General features: G+C 38.0%; 1 protein-coding gene across 3 annotated transcripts; it reads left to right on the forward strand.

The window, feature by feature from the left end:
* Positions 1 to 67: 67 nt before the first annotated feature.
* KRIT1 (KRIT1 ankyrin repeat containing) lies at positions 68 to 20,324 on the forward strand. 3 transcript variants are annotated; one of them, XM_072327636.1, is made up of 18 exons: positions 68 to 154; positions 1,188 to 1,258; positions 1,960 to 2,092; positions 2,524 to 2,683; positions 4,020 to 4,112; positions 4,971 to 5,100; positions 6,956 to 7,199; positions 7,496 to 7,611; positions 8,040 to 8,183; positions 9,268 to 9,424; positions 9,673 to 9,780; positions 11,612 to 11,768; positions 12,694 to 12,845; positions 13,448 to 13,614; positions 15,616 to 15,703; positions 17,421 to 17,627; positions 17,916 to 18,032; positions 18,670 to 20,324. In XM_072327636.1, the coding sequence occupies exons 3-18, from the start codon at positions 1,991 to 1,993 to the stop codon at positions 18,736 to 18,738; spliced, it is 2,211 nt and encodes a 736-aa protein (XP_072183737.1). In that variant the 5' UTR covers positions 68 to 154; positions 1,188 to 1,258; positions 1,960 to 1,990; the 3' UTR covers positions 18,739 to 20,324. The 3 variants fall into 3 exon arrangements, with proteins under 3 accessions (XP_072183737.1, XP_072183740.1, XP_072183739.1); XM_072327639.1 differs by having other exon boundaries at positions 77 to 142; XM_072327638.1 differs by lacking the exon at positions 68 to 154 and adding an exon at positions 365 to 429.
* The last annotated feature ends 754 nt before the right edge of the window (positions 20,325 to 21,078 follow it).

The raw sequence follows: 21,078 nt of genomic DNA on the forward strand, positions 1-21,078 counted from the left end.
GCGGCCGCGGCCCGCGGGGCTCCGACGGGAAGCGAATCGCCGAGTCGGGGGAGGGCGCGGGGCGGGGCCGGGGCGGAGCGGGCTATCCGACGCGGGGCCTGCGGGCGCCGGCCGTGGCGGGACGATGAGGCGGCGGTCGGCGGTATTGAGGAAGGCAAGGGAGCAAAAGGGGTCGGGATGAAGGGATCGGGGGTGGGCTCTGGCCGTAAGGCCGGGCGGCGTGAGGCCTGTGCTGTGCGGGGCGGGGTGGGCGTTCGTGTGGCGGCTTCCTCTGCATCCCTCCCCGCTGAGGGCGGCGGGGGCCTTGCGGTGTCCGGGCTTGGGGTCGCTAAGGGGGGCGCGGCGCTGCCGTCAGGGCCCAGAGGGAGGCTCCGGCACAGCTCGGCGCCAGTCTGGAGTCTCGAGCAGATGGGTGTTAGTGCCTGGGAGGTAAAGTAAGCGGTGGATACAACCTGCAACTACAGCGATCGCGTCGTGATGCTTCGTGTGGGAAAGGAAGTAGTGCTGGGTCAGCTGCTCGCGGCTCAGCTGCGGCCACCTGCGGCTTCGCGTCGGCCTCTTCCTTTGAGAGATGAAAGCAAAGCCCTGAGCTCTGAGCCCGGGCCAGGTGCGAGGAAGGGCCTCCAGCTCTCGGGGAGCGGGTTGAAGCGCATTCCTCGGAGCTGCGCCTGCCTGCTGGGAGCGGTGCACGTTACCGCGTCAGGGTCTGGTTGGCATCACTGGCGACGCCTTCAGAAAGTGGTCATTTTTATTGTCACATCCTCGCAACCCCACCCTTTTGTCCTCCCTTTTTGTTTTCCGAAGTCACGTGGCAGCTCTCAGAGCCATTTGTTTCCTGAATTCGCCGTCCCCCCTCTGAACAGAGCGCAGAGCCTTTCAGAGTTCACCCCGCGTTACTTCGCTTGCCCCTGGCCGTGCCATAAACTCAGAGCATCCTGGGGCACGTAGGGAAGCCCAGGCAACGTGCTTGTAAAGAATGGGTCTTTCTTTTGCCTTTACATCTCACGAGTTACTGTATTGCTAATTTGATGTTTCAAGAGGCTGCTGTAATGCCAATCCATATTTAGGTATTTTCATTCTGATGTACTTTTTAAGTGCTACGTTACATTACCTAAGTAACGCAGTTGTGTTAACTGGAGGTAAGAGTGTGTGTACTGTTATTTATATGTTTTTTAATTTATTTTCAGGTAGTCTGGTCCCAGCAAAAATACTGGATTAAAAGCATGGAAATCTGAAGACCTCTATTCCTCCTAAAAAGGTGAAGAGTGTAAAACAGTATGGTTAAAAATCTTCACGAATGGATTAATGTACAGACACTGTGTGGAATGAAAGGGAGTTACCAAATTTTCCATTGAATCAAGTTAGTGACGAACTCCTAGAAGTTGAGTTTGATTGAATTGTGCCCCAGTTTACAGTCCTACTGAAATAAAGGAAAAAAACCATAAAGTCCATATTATAACATATTTTTATTGTAGGCAAGACTTCTTATTGGGAGAAAAAAACAGAAAAATCAGGGTTTTTCTTGAACTGATAGCAATGCAGTACTTTGTAATAGCATCATTTGTGAATCAGTACACTTGCAACTTTAGAGTGGTTTTCTTTTTCAGTTTCACGTGGTTTCCAGTGTCCTGAATTTCTTCAGCTTTTTGTCTGCCTTGTAAAATGGGAAGACATTTACAAAAGGAAGAAAAACAGTTTTACTGTAAAAGAAGTTTAGACAAGATTGTTCATATTAAATCTACATAATGTTCCCATTCTTTTACTCGTTTCCATGTTATCACTTAATGAACAGGAAGCAGAACTACAATGACCACTGGTGTTTTTCCAGTTAAAGAACAATAAATGGGTAACACGAAGAATCAGTACACATAATTACAGTATTCTGGAGTTAAGCGTGCTATTAGATTTAGTTTTGTTTTTATTTTTAACTGAATCGTCCTGTTTATTCATTATTTCTAGGGATAAAACAATAATTAAAAAAAAAGAAGAGATGGGAAATCCAGAAACCATTGGGAATGCATATGTTGCAGTGATTCGTCCAAAAAATACTGCAAGCCTGAATTCTCGGGAATATCGAGCGAAATCCTATGAAGTAAAATTATTTAATATTTTTCTTCAGTAGTGTTTTAAAAATAACATGTAATAATAAGTGTATAATAATACAGCTTAAAAGAAAATCTGACAATAAGATAGCTTAAATTATATACGCGCATGTCTTATATCTGCTGTGCATTGCCCTATTGTTAGAATATTCGAATGCTTTACTGTTTGTACTTCTGTTGCTTTATTTCATTTCAGGGCCTTTTGCCCTGTGAGCTGCTCAGTGCAGGGGTGCAGCCTTGTCTTTTTGTCTTTAGCCTTAGTGTTAAGGAGGTTGTTCTGACTTTGCCATCCTGCTCCACCAGATTCGGTACTTCCTGAGTTATGTTACTGCTTTTACAGTGGTATGAAAAATACACGCACAGGCACAGAGTTGTTCTATACTTGTCTAAGATGTCCTTTTGTTTTATTATTGTTTGAAAGATTTTGTTGCTCGAGGTTCCCATTGAAGGTCAAAAGAAAAAAAGAAAGAAAGTTTTATTGGAAACTAAGCTGCAGGGCGGCACTGAAATAACCCAGAGCATCTTGGATTATGTGCTAGAAGCCACCAAACCAATTTCACCGGCCAATCAGGGTATTAAAGGTAAAAATATTTTAATCTGATTTACTCTTGATAGCTCTGTAAAATAGTTTAAAATTGAAGCAGGGCATGGGGAGTTAGTTGAAGAGCGTGATATTAGTTTGAAAGAAAGGTTTGCTTTGAGTTCATAAAAAACAACAAAAAACTAAGCCACACAGCTTAAACTTTTAATTGGCCAGTTTCTCTTTACCATCCATCTCTGTGAAATGCTTACCTAGAGATCCTGAAGTGAATCTTTTCCTTGTCATACTGCTTTTTCATCTCAAATTGAGAATTAAACTTTTGGCAAACCAAATTGAAGTTGCTTTTCTAACCCTTAATTTGAGCTAGAAGTCCAAATAGTGAATTGGTCGCTTATAAAGACTGTTCAATGCCAGCACTGTTAGAAGTATCTACCTGAATGTACATGTGGCATAACTGCATTGGTTACATATATAATTGGATGAGTGTGTTGGTGTTTTGTTTTTTTTCCATTACTGTGATGTAGCTGGTCCAGCAAGTGACCTTGCATTTGTGCTGACAAAAATTGGTTTAGTCAGCTTATGTCACCTCCAAATTGCTATAAACTGTACTGACTAAAGCACTTTTTTTGTTGCATATCTCCTCTCCTCCCTCTTTTGTAAGCAAGGTTACACTGGGAAGGTTGTCAGGCCAAACAAGACAGTACAGTGCTAACAGTTTGGAAATGGAATAGGTGGTTGCATGGTAAAATGCTGCAGATGGTAGTAAGTGGACTTAACAAAACTTGTGAGGCAGGAAACATAGCTTAATAGTGTTAAAACACACTTCCTAACAAAAGCAAAACTGTTTCATACCACAGTTTTGAATTGACTCACACAGGGGATGCAGGCATTAATATGCACAGTTTAGTGTAGCCTCTGCTGAAATATGCAGCTGTGGTAAGAAGAGCAAACAAAATGCTAGATTCTGTAAGGGTGGAAGGGAGGACTACATGGAAAATACTGTCCTGCCACTACATGAATCACCCTAACATGAAATATGGAATGCAGCTGCTCTATCCCATTTCAGAAGGAATCTTCTTTAAGTTAAAGATCGGTAGTTTTGAGAGGCGAAAACAACCTGAATGATCAGGAGGAGGGAAAAGCTATTATGAAAAAGGTGTACAGTGCTGTCATTTTTCAGGCTAATGACGTTCTTTATTTTGTGTATTTATTTAGACATTCTTGGCTTAACTTAGATTTTAGCTAGTATATATGCCCTTTTTTTTCCTAGAAATGAGGAAGGATTGGTCTGCTAGGCATCCAGTTAGCCATCTCTAGACTGTTTTTATGTATTTATTTATGTTGGTTAATGTTTTCATTTTAATGTAACATGCTAGGGAAGCGTGTAGTGTTAATGAAGACGTTCCCTCTTGATGGAGAGAGAGCAGGCCAGGAGGCATCGCTTTACATCGTTCCAACTGTCGTGAAAGGTAACACCAAGCATAATTTCTGAAGTTGCATCCATTTTAACAGAAGTTCAGTTGAAGATTTCAGGATTTTTGTGAATATTCTGTATGTCTTTTTTATTTAAACATTGCAAAGTTAGAGTTAGGTAGAAACCTGTATACTTCAGAACTTGAAAATGTTACTTAAAATCCTGGGAGAATGTATTGCATTTGTTTCCATAACCATAGCACACTTCTGATTTAAGCTGTTTGTTCACTGAATGCATATATTTTGAAATATAATCAACTCCTATAAAATTTGCTGAATGTAATTCTACTTCAGACATCCAGACTATTCAGTTCAGTGTTGTTTACTCAGAGAAGAATGCTTAGCAAATTCTGTAAACAGTTTTGTTTGAATAAGGAATGATGAATGACATTTTTAGAAGCAAAGTGTACTGCTTGTCAGGAAAGTATTTAAAAACAAGCCTGTAACAAATGCCTGTGTGCTTTTGGTGAAGCTTCTTTTGCCTTTGTGATAAGACTCTGAGGATAAAAACTATCAAATAAATAAATACCATTGTAGAGTTACCAATAGCAATGACCTCTTTAGTTCTGAAGTTCTATTCTTTTTTTCTGGCGACAGCACACGTTTGATATTAATTCCTCAGATGAAACTGACCACAGTGATGAAATAGTAACTGAACACTTAAAGGTTTCTAAGGTTGCTCTGTTGAGATATGAATAGTTATGTAAGGACTATATATGTAATTTCTATTAATTATTGTTTGGAAAAATATTGAACTGCTGTCAGCAGGTTGGGAACATGCAACTACAAAAGACACAGGAGGGAAAACAAGATTATTTTATTTGATACATCTTCAATGTTTTTTTCCTTTTTAGATAATACAAAATACACATACAGTCCAGGATGCCCTGTGTTCTACTGTTTACAAGACATCATGAGAGTCTGCAGTGAATCCAGCACTCATTTTGCAACGCTTACTGCAAGAATGTTAATTGCCTTGGATAAGTAAGTAATTCTTGATGAATCCAAATACAATAACACAGGGTATAAACAAGAAAATGTGAAGATATAGCAAATAATTTTTACATCGTTCTTATGATTAAGAAGAAAATGATATTATGTTACTTCAGGATCATGAGAAACACGACAACAGATTTCTAAATCTTTAAAAAAAAATGTTTTTGTGAATTGAGAAATAGTGTTCTTAATTAAGTGATTTACTGGAAATCCTTGATTGCGGTTTTATAGAGTCGCATAATAATATCATATTTTTTATAAATCACATAAACGTTATCAGTAAGAGTATTTGCAACAGTGTAGAAGTATCTTGTTAATTTTATACCATTTAGATTTGCCTTTACGAACACTGGAGTGCATCTCTCCCAGCCATACAGGTTTATTTGCAGTAGGGAATTTACTTTAAGAAAGGCAATTAGCTGTGTAGCCAGATTTAGAGCAGTTTGAAAATGTAACATATCAGATGTGTTTTGGCCTTTTTAAATGTAGCCTTTACAAAGAAATACCAGACATAATTATGTATGAATTTCTTTGCAAGAGTGTCTGTTGAAGTGAATGAGACCTTTACTTTCAGGAGTAGGAAAACACCATGTTTATGAGCACGTTTTTCTGCCACACATAAATAAAGTTAGGCAAAAATACTAAGTTACAGACAACTGCCTAAAAAAGTTCTGTGTGTAGGACTTCTGCAATTTCTGTATTTCCATGTACATATTATGCAAGATTTTATGTTTCTTTGCTATGTAGTGAATTGTTTTCACATTCTAAGCTCTGTTTAACATGTCACCAGCCTTACAGATGTGAGCGAAACCTTGGAAGTACAATAGAAAAGTATTTATACTGATTATTCTCTAAGTAGGTAGTCTGAAACAGTACTTGTGAAAGATTTCATATTTAATTAAACTACTGACTGTTTAGAGAAATTACCTGAAAATACCCCCCAGACAGACAGAAGGGTGTTCAGAGCACGATGACTGCAGTTTTAATGTCCTTCTTCACAGCAGGGTGATGAGTAAGTGAAGGGAGCACAGCTTGTGCAACATACGATAGATTCAATATGGGACTTAATCCAGGCCTAAGCATATGCTCTGCACTGGAAGCCACATTCTTAGATGTGATTCTGGGACAGGCAAGCTCCAAACAATCCATCAGTGAATTTTTCTTTCCAAAGCATGTGTGTGCTTTTTTCTACCTTTCCAAGATAAAGCACTAAACAGAATTAATTGTATTCTAACAAGGTGAGTGTTTATTTCAAGCTTTTGAGAGGGCCTAAAACCGTCCTCTGTTGTCAGTAGTAGTCTACTTAAAACAGAATAATCTTCAGTGCAGTTATGTGAAAAGACAGTTGGTACCCTATGTGAAAGAGAACCGGCCTTTTGGAAGCTGTTGAGGGACCTTCAGAGTCAGAAGTCTTATTTAGTCTGTACAGATACTGCAACTTGAGGTCACACTTCAAATGCTTTGAGTTGCAAAATTTGTGTCTTGAGAGTAGTAATACTGATAAACTGAAAGTAAATGAAGTGAAACAGCAACATGTTGGTGTGGTCAGGTGTTTTGTCTGTAAATGTTGTTACATCTGTCATCTATTTTAATTTCCTTTTCTTTGAGACTTTGCATCTGCAGGAAATGTGTTTGAGCAAACACACTTGCTAAAAATATATTCTGTATGGGGCTTAATGTAGTGTTCTAGAATTACCTATGCATGTTATAATTATTTTTTTTTAATTAAAATGTGTAGTTACCATACACACAACTGTTAATCAAACAAAGTTGTGGACAAGCATGATCAGAATAGCACCTTTGCTACCAGGAAGTGAGTTAACTTGCCAATTTTCTTCTGCAGGTGGTTGGACGAACGTCATACCCAGTCTCATTCCATCCCAGCTTTATTCAGACCATCTCCTCTTGAGAGAATTAAAACAAACGTAATAAACCCTGCTTATGCTATAGAACCTGGTCAAACAGAGAGCTCATTACACATGGGTTATACTGCTCTGGAAATAAAGAGTAAAATGCTGGCATTAGAGAAAGCAGATATGTGTATCTATAATCCTTTATTTGGGTCTGACCTTCAGTACACCAACAGGGTAAGAATTATATTTTCGTTTTGTGTTTGTGGAACATACATGCATTTTTGTTTCATATTTTATTTGTTTTTTCTGTGCATGCTTTATGTTTTAATATAATCAGATTTCTTTATTTCACACTTACTGCCAAACAAATTTCCAAATCCTTACACTTCATCATTAATCTCTTCAGTTATAAAATATTACATTGATTACTTTGGCATCAGAATAATACTTGGGCTGCATGGGGGATTGTTTGGCCAAATCTCAGTAAGATTTTTTTTTTTTTCAGTTTTATTTAAATTATGTTTTCACAGGTTGACAAAGTGGTAATAAATCCCTACTTTGGCCTTGGAGCCCCAGACTATTCAAAAATTCAGATTCCTAAAAGAGAAAAGTGGCAACGTAGCATGAGCAGTGTCACAGAGGACAAGTATTACGTTACATTTCTTTTTCATTAACATGTACTTTAGTTTTGTTATATTACAGTAGTACTTAGCAGACTTGGTCAGCATGAGACTCTCTTTGCTCTAGGGCTTTCCTGTACAACTGCATATTTAAAAAAAGAATCTATTTGAAGTTTCTAAGTACACAAATTAAAGGACAGATCAAGAAAGATTTAAATTACAAATGTTAGGGAAGCATTTCTTAGTATAATGAGTAAAGCTGTGGCTTGGGTACTGCATGACTAAAATGCTGGTTGTACAAATACTGAGACGTTTTGGCTGTATGAGCTTCATCTTTATTATTAATATAGATCTCTAGTTAGTCCTGAGTTAGTCATTTTAAAAAACTGATGTTCTCAACTGTCTAAATGTTTCTGAACTGTGTTTCCCTCCTGCTTCCCCTTTTAATTCATAGGGAACACCAGTGGGTAGACGATTTCCCTCTTCACCGCAGTGCTTGTGAAGGCGACTCTGATTTGCTAAGCCACCTTCTGGATAAAAAGTTTTCTGTTAATCAGTTAGACAGTGACCACTGGGCACCAATCCATTATGCATGCTGGTGAGTCAACTGAATATAGTTTTCTCAATCAAATGTTTTCTTGCTGTCATGATTCTTTTGTGTTATTTTATGTAATTCATCATACAGACTCAAAAATGAGAAACAAAATCTAGATTTTTCTATACTTTGTCTCTTAATATGTATTAGTATTAACCTTCTGAAGAGAAATACTGCTTGAGGTTTTGAGATAATTGCTGTCTGAATGGTTTCAGAGAAGACCAGGTATGGTTGCCGTATCGTCAGACACTTATTTATTGCCTCTTATATCTGTCCCTACAACTGTCCTGAAGTACCTGTTTTACTTGCTGTTGGAGACTCTGGGTCTAGTTTACTGCAGTAACTTTTGCAGTCTCTGTTGGTTAGAGGCTGTGAGCAGTTCTATAACACAACAAATAACTGAGCTGAGTGTGTTGGCGATAGTCATGCTTTGAGCACAATGCTGAACTACATGATCTTCAGAAACCAACTTGATTGATTGTATGATGCTGTGATGATTTAAATCTGTAATTTCTTCACAGCTTTTGTCAGACATTGCAGAAAAAAATTCTGTTTCATCTTTAAGCAGAAGCTAATCTTCTGTATTTATAGCAGTGTCTGATAACCTGAACATAAAGATCAAGCTTGGCTGTTTAAAAAACAAAACAAAAAAACAACCACCAAAACAAACAAAAATGACTTACTTGATTTTTAGTGTTTCTCAGAAAGTTTACATACACAGGTCATGCCAGGTTTCCCAATTACCAGCATGAGTCTTAGGAGCCATGTGCATGACATTCAGAAGCTTTATGCAGGTTCTTACGCAGACTTCTTTGCAGACAAGGCTGAGCCTGTTTTGCCATGACTGAATTTCTACAGCTACTCAAACAGTGTAAAGCAGGGTTGGGTATGTCTACAATAAATCTAGTAAATGGTTGATAGACAGTACCAAATACATTTAGAAATTATACAAACTTACTGATGTTCACCGTCTTTGGAAAGGTAAAAACTCTAGAGCAAGGCAGTGTACTTTTTATTACTTGGATGTATCTGGAAAAGATGTTAGTTTATATTTGCTGTGTCTCTTACATTTTTAATCTGTCTGCAGGTATGGAAAAGTTGAAGCTACTCGGATGCTATTGGAGAAAGGAAAGTGCAATCCAAATCTTCTGAACGGCCAGCTTAGCTCTCCTCTACATTTTGCAGCTGGAGGTGGGCATGCTGAAATAGTACAAATTCTCCTGAATCATCCAGAAATTGACAGAGTAAGTTCTGTTTGTGTTCAGAAACAACGATTTAGCATCTGTTTCTAGCTTGTGCATGTGAAATACTTTGTGTCCATACTAAAATGTGTAAACACAATGATCTCATTGAGTGACTGCCAAAAAATGGTTAAATATTTTTCATTACGTCTACTTTTTTTCCATTGTTTATCAGTTATCTGGAACACGTGTAAATGTTCGCCTAATTCCAGTCAAAGCAATGCATTATCAGTGTTTCTCTTTGTTTGTAGCACATTACTGATCAACAGGGAAGGTCTCCACTAAATGTCTGTGAAGAGAACAAACAAAATGAGTGGGAAGAAACCGCAAAACTGCTGAAAGATGCCATAAATAAACCTGTACGTGTTTGTTTTCTAAGTAGCTTGAAGTTTATATTTGGTTTATCTATAGACTTCAGAAAAGCCCGGCTAAGCTCATTTAAGACCTTTGAGTGGAAATGTGCAGTATACTTAAACGGTTAGTGTGAATATTGATAAACAGGCATTTTTGTCTCTTTAGATGTTCCTGTCTGTATTTATTAAGACTTCATGTTGTTATTTGATTTATTTGTAGGAGTGTCACATCAGCTGTTGATCTTCTATTGTCAGCTACTTTTGATTATATAACCATTATTTTTCTTTATGCCGTATCTATTTATGGGCTAATAAGCAGGAACATTCAGCTCATTAAATGTAGACTTCTACAAAATTGGCTTTTTATCATTTAGTCAGTGTAGGCTTTCTTAGCAGTCAATGGTATTCTAACTAGGTTGGAAACAAAATTACAGTGTGACTCCTCCTAAAGTAGATTGAAAATAGGCCCAATGGTTTAATACCATTTGTTTTTTCCTTTGTCTGTAGGTGGCAGTAAACCCAACCCGTTGAAAAATTTTCAATATCTTTTAAAGTAACTTCATTTCACTTGATATGAGTGAAAGTTTACATTTGGAAATAATTAATGAATTGACTTTCTTTATTCTAGCGATGTTGTTTCGGGTAGTTGATCAAGTGGGAGTTGTGTGTCTAATGGCTCTGTAAGAATAGTGCGCACATTTTGAGTAGATAATAGGTTATACTTTGTTGTTACCTATGTTGAATTAATACATTAAAAAAACTAAAATAGAATTGATTGCATTGGGGATCATGGTATCTGTTGCAGACAAAGTAGACTGCTGTTTTACATTCCAGCCTCCTTTCCAGTTATTTGTCACTTTCCAAGGCATTCATCATTTCTTGCAGAAGTTTTTAGGACTGATGTCTCAGTTCTTGACTACTGAGTAGATCTGGAGATGAGGAAATACCAAGTTATTGCAACTTTTTTTATTCAGGATGCTGAAACGTTTAGCCTAGCAGGGGAGGTACAGCAGGTATTTCATTAATTTATGTGATGTGCGTGTGTATGCTTTAAGCACCCGGTTTAGGTAAGTCTTTCAGGAGGCATTCTCCGGGCACACGTGGAAGTCATTGAACACAGTGGGAATTCTGTAAAGAAAAATAATTTGTTGTCTGTAATGTTACAGAAGTGCTAGAGGATCTTAGTGAGATTGTTATTGCTTCTTTGGAAGAGTGGTCAGGCACTGGAATGGGCTGCCCCGGGAGGTGGTGGAGTCACCAACCCTGGAGGTGTTCAAGGAACATTTGGGCGTTGTGTTGAGGAATATGGTTTAGTGAGAAGTATTGGTGATTGATGGATGGTTGGACTGGGTGATCCTGTGGGTCTTTCCAGCCTTGGTGATTCTGTGATTCTATGTGTCCTGTAGTGTGATCTTTATCAAGGGTGGTGCTTTCCTCTTGAAAAATGAGCCTTGTTAGATTAGACTAATGATTGTAATAATTTATAACGTGCTGGTAATAGCGAGGTAATTATTTCATGATATGCTTAGACAGTTGAGCCCAAACTCTCAGAAAACTTAGTCCTGTTTGCCTTTGATTTAAAACAGGAGTGAAGTTTTCAATATACAAGTAGAATCTGTATTGTAGTTATTATGGTAAAAAACCCAGTAAAAGAGCTTGTGTAGGTCACAAAATGTATAGTTTTCATAAATAGAAATACAAAGTTGTGCAATGTTATTTTTCTCAATAGTGTGGATTTTACTGAATTGTGGTGAAATTGCTTAAACTTTTCACAAATGCCAACAGAAAGAGCTTTAACAAATCAATATTAATGACAATACATTGAATTTTTATGTAGTATGAAAAGGCACGAATTTATCGTATGGATGGGTCGTACCGCTCTGTGGAGTTGAAACATGGAAACAATACTACTGTACAGCAAATAATGGAAGGGATGCGTTTGTCTCAAGAAACCCAGCAATACTTTACTATCTGGATCTGTTCTGAGAACCTCAGTAAGTTACAAGGAATATAGTTGGAATAAACTTGATGGTTTATTGTACTTTTAAAATTTATATTTTTAAAAAGATATTTTTTTCTTAGGAAAATTGGAAATGTGCTTTCTGATATTAGTGAAAAGATGTTCCATATCATAGATCCTTTGAAGTTTTACATATAATTTAAAAGCCAGAGCAGTGAAAATAGGATAAACACGAAGTTCTGGTTCCTCGCTGCTAGAAAATGCCCATTTTCTAATCTCTGATTAGAAATAATCTCAGAGACAGTCTGGATAAGTGAATGAGCACTACTGAAGATCCGGGCTGCAGTATATGGTAGTTGGAAGCTCTGTATCGATTTCTCATCTCTCATATAGACAGGTGAACTATAAATTTGAATTACTGTAGCCTGTTAAGAATCAAGACATTTTACAAGTAGAAACAAATGTCTGTTCTGAGTAGTTTATCTCTCAAAAAATGGAAAGTACATTTGTAAGATTAGATGTATCTATATTTTTCCATCAAAAATCTGACTTTTGGACATGGCATTTCTCTCATAATAGCTGAGAATGGGTGTGTAACGTTCTTGCTATTGTGATTTTATTTAACGTGGCTGCGTGCTTTCTGGAGGTCCTTTACTTGTGGTTTTGTGGTCCATCTTGGTATTCCATTGAATGTTTAAATACGAATTCACTCTTGAGAAGCTGAAGATAATGAAGGTTCATCATTAGTGCATTTATTAAATCTATGCCAGTAGTTTTGTCAATAAATCCATATCTTGAAAACCTTTTATAGAAGGCAGTTTAGAAAACACAGAAAAAATGTTTTTTTAATGAATCCTCAGTTTCAGATATTCTTGCTCTGGTACAGCATCGAATCACCCATATAGATATATGCTGAGTTATTACCGCTTATATATAAACAAAACTCTGATATTTTCTAGGCCTCCAATTGAAGCCATTTCACAAGCCTTTGCAGCATATTCGAGACTGGCCAGAAATTTTCACTGAACTGACAAACCTGGATCCTCAGAGGGAAACATCCCAGCTTTTCCTGAGAAGAGATGTGAGACTTCCACTAGAAATAGAAAAAAAGGTCTGCACTTAGAAGTGATAGCATGAAATCATGGTCAGAATCAGAACACCTTGACCACCACCACTCAGTGCGTTTAATGGCTTAGTACTTAACTAAACCAGATCTCTCATTTCTTTGCCTTTTCTGTGAGAGTTTGAGTCATCATTTTCTGTCCTATTCCTGCTGTACACTTACTCAGAATCTAATTTCTCACCTTCTCAATTGTGGCCTAGCCTCAGTTTGTCATTCACGTAGTAATAACATACCTTATTTTCTTTCTTTTCCTCGTTCTGTGATATTTCCAATATTTAATTAATTAAATGACAATATTCAAACACACTCAAAATGGATTTGTGGGTAAAAAAACACAGCAAAATTTCTGCGAACTTCTGATTGGGGATTGTATGTTAGTCACCTTTACCTTTTAAATGCATTAGATCATTGAGTCAGTCACAATAATTGTTTCATTTTTTTCTGTTACAAAGCATTACTAAAATGTATGTAAAGCAGCATCATACATTTGTTTTCTTCTACCTCTGAATCAGAGAGGAATTGTACTAATTTTTTTTCTAAGTTCATTTTCCTTTTAAAGAGAATTAATGCTATTTAAATCTTTTAAACAGATTGAGGATCCATTGGCTATTCTTATTCTTTTTGATGAAGCCAGATATAATTTATTGAAAGGTTTCTATACATCGCCCGATGCCAAGCTGATCACCCTGGCAAGTCTACTTCTACAAATAGTTTATGGAAATTATGAGAGCAAGAAACATAAACAGGGCTTTCTGAAGTAAGTATGTCTTTTGTTTTTAAATGAAATATTCTTAGATAGTTCCACTTAATTGTGGAAATACCAAATTTTAGATATGGCATTTTTTATTATTCTTCTTCATGACTGAGCTGTAGTTCAGAGCAGCTGCATAATACTGGTAGCATTAACAGAAGTTAAGCATGGTATCTGAAAAACATGCTGATTTTAATTATTGCAGTCCAAAGGCTGGGAACAGAGCTTCTGTATTCTGTGAGTCTGTGCTGAGATACAGTAATACCAAAATGAGTAACGGTGCTCAGGCAAATTAAGAGTTTTGACAGGAGTGAGGTTTTGGACTTTGCAGAAGGAACACCTTATAATGTTCAGTTAGAACAACTTTTAAGAATGATTTTCCTCTTTCAGGGAGGAATGTGTGTAATCCTACACTAAATTTGTCAGAAATATAGCACCAGTTGTGCTCTGCCAGATGGTACTTTTCTCTCCCCTTTTTCTTCTCTTGACTGCAGAACTGTGGCTGAGCTGTTCTAGGATATGTTTTTATGCTCCCACATACTTTTCTGCAGCAGTATCAAAACACATCAGGATTTCACTTCTCTGCTGTGTGAATCTTCACTCCAACCCCCCACTGTCTCCATCCCAGTTCATTCACATAACAGCAGATGTGCTGTTCTAGGATGCTACTATAGTTCTCATCTCCTTTCATTCACAGCTTCAGCTGAGCTCTGCTGGCTTGCTTTTCTTGGTTGCATATTCCACCATCTGTACATCATCTGCATTTTCTGCTGCAGTTATACTGATTTTAAGTGTGAGCTGCATCTGAAAGAGCTGGCTGTACTATTGTCCTTGTTCATTGCTTTCTCAGCCCACTACTAGGTACAGAGACTGTGCCTAAGTGTACCTAGCTTATAGGATAAGCTAGATGAATGAGCTCGCTGACCAGAAAACTTGGGTAGGCTGTTCAGTAGTTTCAGCTGTCTGCCCATCTTGTTCTGCAGTTACACTGTTGGTAGACTGAGTGTAAGGAAAACTGAGTTTGAGTGGGACTGCCCACACCTGTAGGAATGTGCAGGTAAATGCAATTGAGTTTAATATTAAACTACCTTTCCTCAGCATCTCAGCTCTGTGACTTTAGGTTGATCCTCCTCAGTGGAAGTGTTTGGCCAAATGAACAAGACTACTTGAAAAGATAGTTTGGACCAGATAGAGGAGCCTTGTGATCACTGGGATGTGTTTGCTATCTGTGTTCAAATGAAGATGTTGAAAAATACATTGGTCTGGTCTTCAAACTGATGAACTTCTTTGTAATTGGCATAAATGTTTACCAAAAGATTTGCCATTTAGAAAACATATCCAGGCTGTTGTTTGAATGGTAGTATCCTTAGCCATAAAGATCTGGATGCATTATTCCTTGCAGGTTTGCTGTTTGATAATGCAATTACTGACAAATTTAGTTTAAATGGTGAAGCCTGTGTTAATTGTGCGAATTAGTAAAGGCTTCCTTTAGTGTTTGTTGCCTCCATTTAAAAAGGCTCTTAACATGAAAGTGAAGCTATTTCTATTTTGTTATCTTATTTTCACATGGAGAAGAATGGACTTAGTCACGGGTGGTATTGAATAGAGCAGTCAAGGGAAGAGTACCTATAAGCTGTCATCTTTTGATATTCTGGTTTAAGTGACTGTCCCTATATAATTTTGGCTTCCAAACTAGTCTTTAATCAAGTAAGGGTCACACATTCTGCTGCTAGCATTTTCTCTCCCTGCCATGTCCATGATGCGTGACACAAAAGTGGTTAATACAGAATCAACTGGATTGCCATTAATTGAAAACTCCACTAGATTTTAGAAAGCCTTAGTTTCAGTTTCAGGAAGGCTTCTCAGTTGATGAGGCAGCATGTGATAGGAGCTGACTGTCTAGCTCTGTGTGCGTGGCTTGAAGATAAAAACTGGCAGACACTACTCTGAGTTCTTACTTCTTTTTAATGAAGGATTTTTTGTTTTCTGCTTTGTTTTTTCCTGTAGTGAAGAAAATCTTAAATCCATAGTACCAATCACTAAACTAAAAAGTAAAGCTCCTCATTGGACAAACAGAATACTTCACGAATACAAGGTAGGACAAATAGAAAAACCATAGGAAATCCTGTCTTAAACGTATTTTTGACTGTTTGATTGTCAGCTAATGAACAAAAATGTTGGTGTATATATAATCCAGAAATTTGTATGTCACGAACTTTTTGAATGGGTTGTTGTTGGAATGCTCTTATTTCCTGTGCAGTCACAGCTGGGATGTTTCTTAGAAATAAATATGATTTTTGTCATCTGTTCATTTATCTTCCATGTTAACTTTGCATTCGTGGGTACTGCCAGTTCAGGTATATGTGTAGAAAAGCTGCTCTGACTTATGTTTTCACATCTGCTTGTAATGGCAGGTCAGTAAAGTCTGTTTTGCTGACGTAATTTGTATGGTAGGGATCCGTTAGCCTTGACTACAGTAGTAGTTAACTTAGGAAAACTTCTATGTGCGGACTTGGGATGCTTTTGTAAAAAACATAGAGCTTCAATTTCCAAACTGAGTCAGACACACCTGACAATTAAATTGTGAACTTCATGAAAAACTGTAGAATAAATGAGGCGTGGCAGATGAAGAATTGTTCCAGCTGATATGCATCACTTTAGGTGTCTGACGGGAGACTGTCGGGGCACGCAGGGAATATTTTCAGGCTTTGCCCCTCTTTGTTTGAGTCAAAGTTACTCAGTAATTCACTTTTTTCCTGGTGTCTACACCTCTTCTGTCAAACCAGCACATCATTCCTGTTCTTAATAATGCAGTTGAAGAAGGGAAGATAATGTTCTTTCTAAGACTGTGGTATAGCAGAGGACACAGCAGAGTATTCTTTACTCTTTCTTGTATCAGATCAAATATAGGAGTGAGCACTGCGTTCTAGGCTTCTGCTCTTAAATTGCTTTTTTTAGGTACAGGAGAAGGGAAAAGGAGTTGCAGTCTTTGCTCCAAATATATTAATCCATTTTATATTTAAAAAATAGCTGCAGCATTCAGTTAAGTTGTAATGCAGGATGTGGAACCAAAGAGGTTGGTCCCATCCACAATTACACCCCCCCTAATTGCTAAAGACTTGTGTTCTCTTCTATGCCTTCTAATCTCATGTGTGGCCCTGCCAAATTTTTGTCCCTTAGTTTCAGAATTCAGAAAGTTATTTCTCCCTTCATTTGTTTTGGGTGCTTTACATCAGTCAGTTTTGAACTAGGAGCAGTCTAACAACCCTTTGTTGTGACAGTTCCATGCTGCGGAGGAGGAGGAAGCATCAGGATTGTCTCTCATTCTAAATGAGGGCTCTGGTGAGGAAAACAAAATTGCACCTTATTTTGTTTCAAAAACAGACAAATCCATGCCATGTTTGTGGGAGCATGCTGTGTTTCATGCTCATCTAAAGAGGTTTTGGACCTCTCAAAAGAGGAATGCTTAGGTTTTTTTTTGTTATTTTATTTTGATGTATGTAGTATCAGCTACTTCACCCTGGCTAGTCTGAAATATTTGTACAAGAGGGAAAATTGTTGGAACCGTAAGTGGTTTGGTGGCTGTGGGTAAGATTACTGGGGCTCATACAGGGACCTCCATTCTCAGGCTGTTTTGGCATCTGAGACTTTCAGTGGCTCTAGGCTTTAATTTACATGTAGGAGAATGATTATTGGGAAAGCACCTGGGGAATACCAGCTTAGTGGGAATTCCACTGAACTGTGTTATTTCCTTCAAATAAATGCAGTTATTTTGAAAGACTTATTGATTGCCTTTGTTTTTTTCTTTCTAGAACCTTAGCACCAGTGAAGGTGTAAGTAAAGAGATGCATCACCTTCAGCGCATGTTTCTGCAGAACTGCTGGGAAATTCCAACTTACGGAGCAGCTTTTTTCACTGGACAGATATTCACCAAAGCAAGTTCAAGTAGCCATAAAGTCATCAAAGTCTACGTAGGAGTAAATGTGAAAGGGCTGCATCTCCTGAACATGGAAACAAAGGTCAGCTTAAGTGAACTGCCAATGAAACCTGTTAAGTTTAATGCTGTTGTCTGCTGACACAGAGAATTTAAGACATCTCACATCTAAATTGATCATGAAAATTTCCAAGATTCTGAAGCGCTGCTGATAGAAAGCCTTGTATTTTTCAACTTGACTACTTTATAAGTTACAGCTTAATTATGGAACATACTGTTCCACTTAGGTGGAATCCTAAGCGAAATAAGGCAAGTTCCACCTGTAAGTATGGACAGTATTTTCTGAATGATGGTTTACTACATTTCATTGCAGGCTTTACTGCTCAGCTTAAAGTATGGCTGCTTTATGTGGCAGTTGGGAGATGGAGATACGTGTTTTCAAATACACAGTCTGGAAAACAAAATGAGTTTCATTGTGCATACCAAACAGGTAAGCATTGACATTTTTCATCCAGGACCAGATACATGTTCCTTCTCTCTTGTGGTTGACCCTTGTACTGTATAAAAGAAGCTCTACCCAAACTCTGCCCTGAAGTGATTTTCAGATGAGAATTCTTGTCAATATTTCAGGGTGTTTGCTTGTTCTTACAGCGTGTGCAGCCTTTAGTATTCTAAATATGTAAGAATAAACTTGCAGCCATTAGGGAAAATGGTTTTTTTTGTAGTGAAAACTGTTTGTTCCATGAGCCCAATCCCATCAACCCTAAGGATAATTCCAGATACGACATGAATCACAGAGTTAGAGCTGGTAATGTTTCTGTCAAAACTAGTGGAGTCTGGATTGTCAAATATCATCATAGACCATATGTCATGTTTGAAGGTGTGATGAAACTGCAGCTTTGACTGTGTCGTATAGTTTGACAGTAGTTACCTTTTGATTTTTACATCGTAAGAATTTGGATAGGGAGAGGAAGAAGTGATTGAATGTTTGGAAAAACATTTAATGATTTATAAGAAAAAAAACCTGCTTTTAGGTTCCGTTGTTATTTCTAAAATGATGCAGCTTAAATGGATTGTGCAACTGTTGTGAAATGCTGATTCGAATTTAATTGTGTACCTTTATATAGGCAGGTCTCATCGTAAAACTTCTAATGAAATTAAACGGCCAATTAATGCCTACTGAAAGAAACGAATGACGGACAGATGAAGAAACGGCATCTTATGGCTAAGCAAAAAATTCTCACCCTAACAGAAGACTTCCATGTATGTGAATTTTACACAAGAGAAAAGTCCATTTGTACAGTTTTTTAACTTTGTACAGAAACTGCATGATTTATTTTTGTAAAGATCTATACGACATATCAGGTATTTTTATAAATATTTCCATTTCATATATAAGCTATTGTAGAGCTTGAGCTACCAGTAAAAGCTAGTGAAATTTAATTGCTTTACCAAATTGAACAAGAGTGAATCAAGAACCATTCTTGACTGTTGGAAGAAAGTGAATCTGGAAACTTCATTCCCAAAGGATGATGGGACTGACGGTGCCATTAAGCACATCTCAGTTAACATCTTCACCTTGCATGTCTTTCTGTGGAGCATCGAGGAGGTCGTATACATTACAGTATTTTTTAAACAAGCTTTATTTTTAGAATGCTCTTGGTAAGTATGCTTGGGAGACCAGTCAGTCTTTTGAGCAACTGCTTTGGATAAACTCTTACTTGGTTTCTGGCAAACGTTGTAGCTGGCTTTGTTTTTACTCTGATTTCTCATACTTTATATTCACGTTTATTCTAAAATACTGCATGAAGTTGTCAAAAGGGAACTACTTTAAATCTTCAAAAGCCATATTTGATGTTTAGTGTGCTTGTAAGAGAACTGGACTTTTACTTTTGCCATGCAATATAACACATTTGTATATGGAGAAGGAGGAGGTTAACAAACAAACCTCGCACAGAGGTCTTCAGATAGTTTAATAAATCTTACCCTGGATTGCAACACATCTTCAGGAACTAGAAAGAACTGGTATAGGGGGTACTAAGTTACTTCTGTTCAACTAGCTTTCCTTCTCATTGTTTATTCCAGTTTCTTGAGAATGCAGGACTTAATGCTACAATTACTGTTTAACATGCAAGTTTATAAGCATTCTTCCTGCTCTTTACAAAGTCACAGCTGGGTCTTAACAAATTGGGTCCCAAGTGTAAGATGGGGACCCTATGGATTCTGAAATGTCTTTGTACTTTAAGACAGTATTCATAATACACCTCTAAAAATTCTGGTTGTGTTTCAGGGTTTTAAGTGCACTTGACTCTTCCTTCCATGTAAGCTGCATGCTAAAACTGTGTGCAATATTTCGTAAAAAGAAACAAAACCCCAACTGTGCTGTTTTGTAGTACCTTTAATAGGACCTCACTACCACAACGTACAGTTTAAGAAATTAAAAGTTTTAAAAGAGTTAAAAAATGAACAGAAGATATTTTGAAGTCTTCTTAGCAAGCTTTACTACTTAATGGGCATGAATAGCAGTGAATCTTCATGGATTGTTATCTTTTATTTATGGTAAATAATGCAACAGTCATGTCCTTTGTAGCATCCTTGCTATGGTGGCACAGCTATCAGAAGTACTCTTCTCTACACAGCACTTTGTTACAAAACTAGAGGGAAAACGTTGATGCGTGTCACAGTTGCATATCTAACAATAGTATAAATATGCCTTATTGCTGTATAGTTCTTTCTGCTAAGATTATTATTTATTACTACCTAATAAATTGTTTACAAGTCACCTTTGTTGTTTGTATTAACTGCAGCCAGCATCAAAGTGCCATGAAATGTCTTATCAAGCAGGTGGTATTGCCACAGCCTTGTTGAACAGGCTGATCCCTGCAGGTTTTGGAGGATGATTGTGAGATAGGATCACGGGAAGGGTTCCACAGTGATGAGGAGTTCAGGTGCACAATGCTGTGCACCTGGGAAATGGGTTGAGTAATCCTTGCAAGTGCTGTAGGATGATCATGAGATAGGATCATGAGATAGGATCACGGGGAGTGTTCCAGGTGACTGCAGATTAAGGTACACAGAGCACCTCACTGCGTGCCTTGGGAACAACTCGGGAATGGATTGGAATAATGGGACTCTGAGTCTGGGCGGGTTGCTGGCAGACAGACAGGAGATGCCACTGTGGTGTTGGAACAAGGGGGGGTGAGCGTTGTCCTTTTATTGGGGGGTGGGGAAACGTGATGGGAGCAGAGAGCAAGGTGGCGCTGTGGGCCACTACCAGCTTTCTCTATATCGACAGTAGAACTGAAAAAGCTGCAAGAAGGGTAGGTCTGAAAATCCTGCTTTTGTAAGCAGGAGATAAAACTATCCAAGCTGATCACCGTAAGCATGCTTTAGATTAACAGTTGAACTTTATAGGTGACCAAGCGAGGACCTCTGGTGCGTTCCAGCTAGGCAGCTGAAAATGCACGTAGTGAGGGGCAGCCCGCACAGCGGGAGGCCGACCGGCAGAATCGCTGCGAAACTTAATAAAGAACAGC

This window comes from Excalfactoria chinensis, chromosome 2 (genome assembly GCF_039878825.1).
Source record: "Excalfactoria chinensis isolate bCotChi1 chromosome 2, bCotChi1.hap2, whole genome shotgun sequence".
Taxonomy (NCBI): domain Eukaryota; kingdom Metazoa; phylum Chordata; class Aves; order Galliformes; family Phasianidae; genus Excalfactoria; species Excalfactoria chinensis.

Bases quoted from the DNA above. Each gene is read 5' to 3' on its own strand.
- KRIT1 (XM_072327636.1), top strand. From the start codon at position 1,991: ATGGGAAATCCAGAAACCATTGGGAATGCATATGTTGCAGTGATTCGT. The intron at 8,184-9,267 runs GTGAGTCAACTG...ATCTGTCTGCAG, and splicing joins CCAATCCATTATGCATGCTG to GTATGGAAAAGTTGAAGCTA. The intron at 15,704-17,420 runs GTAGGACAAATA...TTTTCTTTCTAG, and splicing joins GAATACTTCACGAATACAAG to AACCTTAGCACCAGTGAAGG.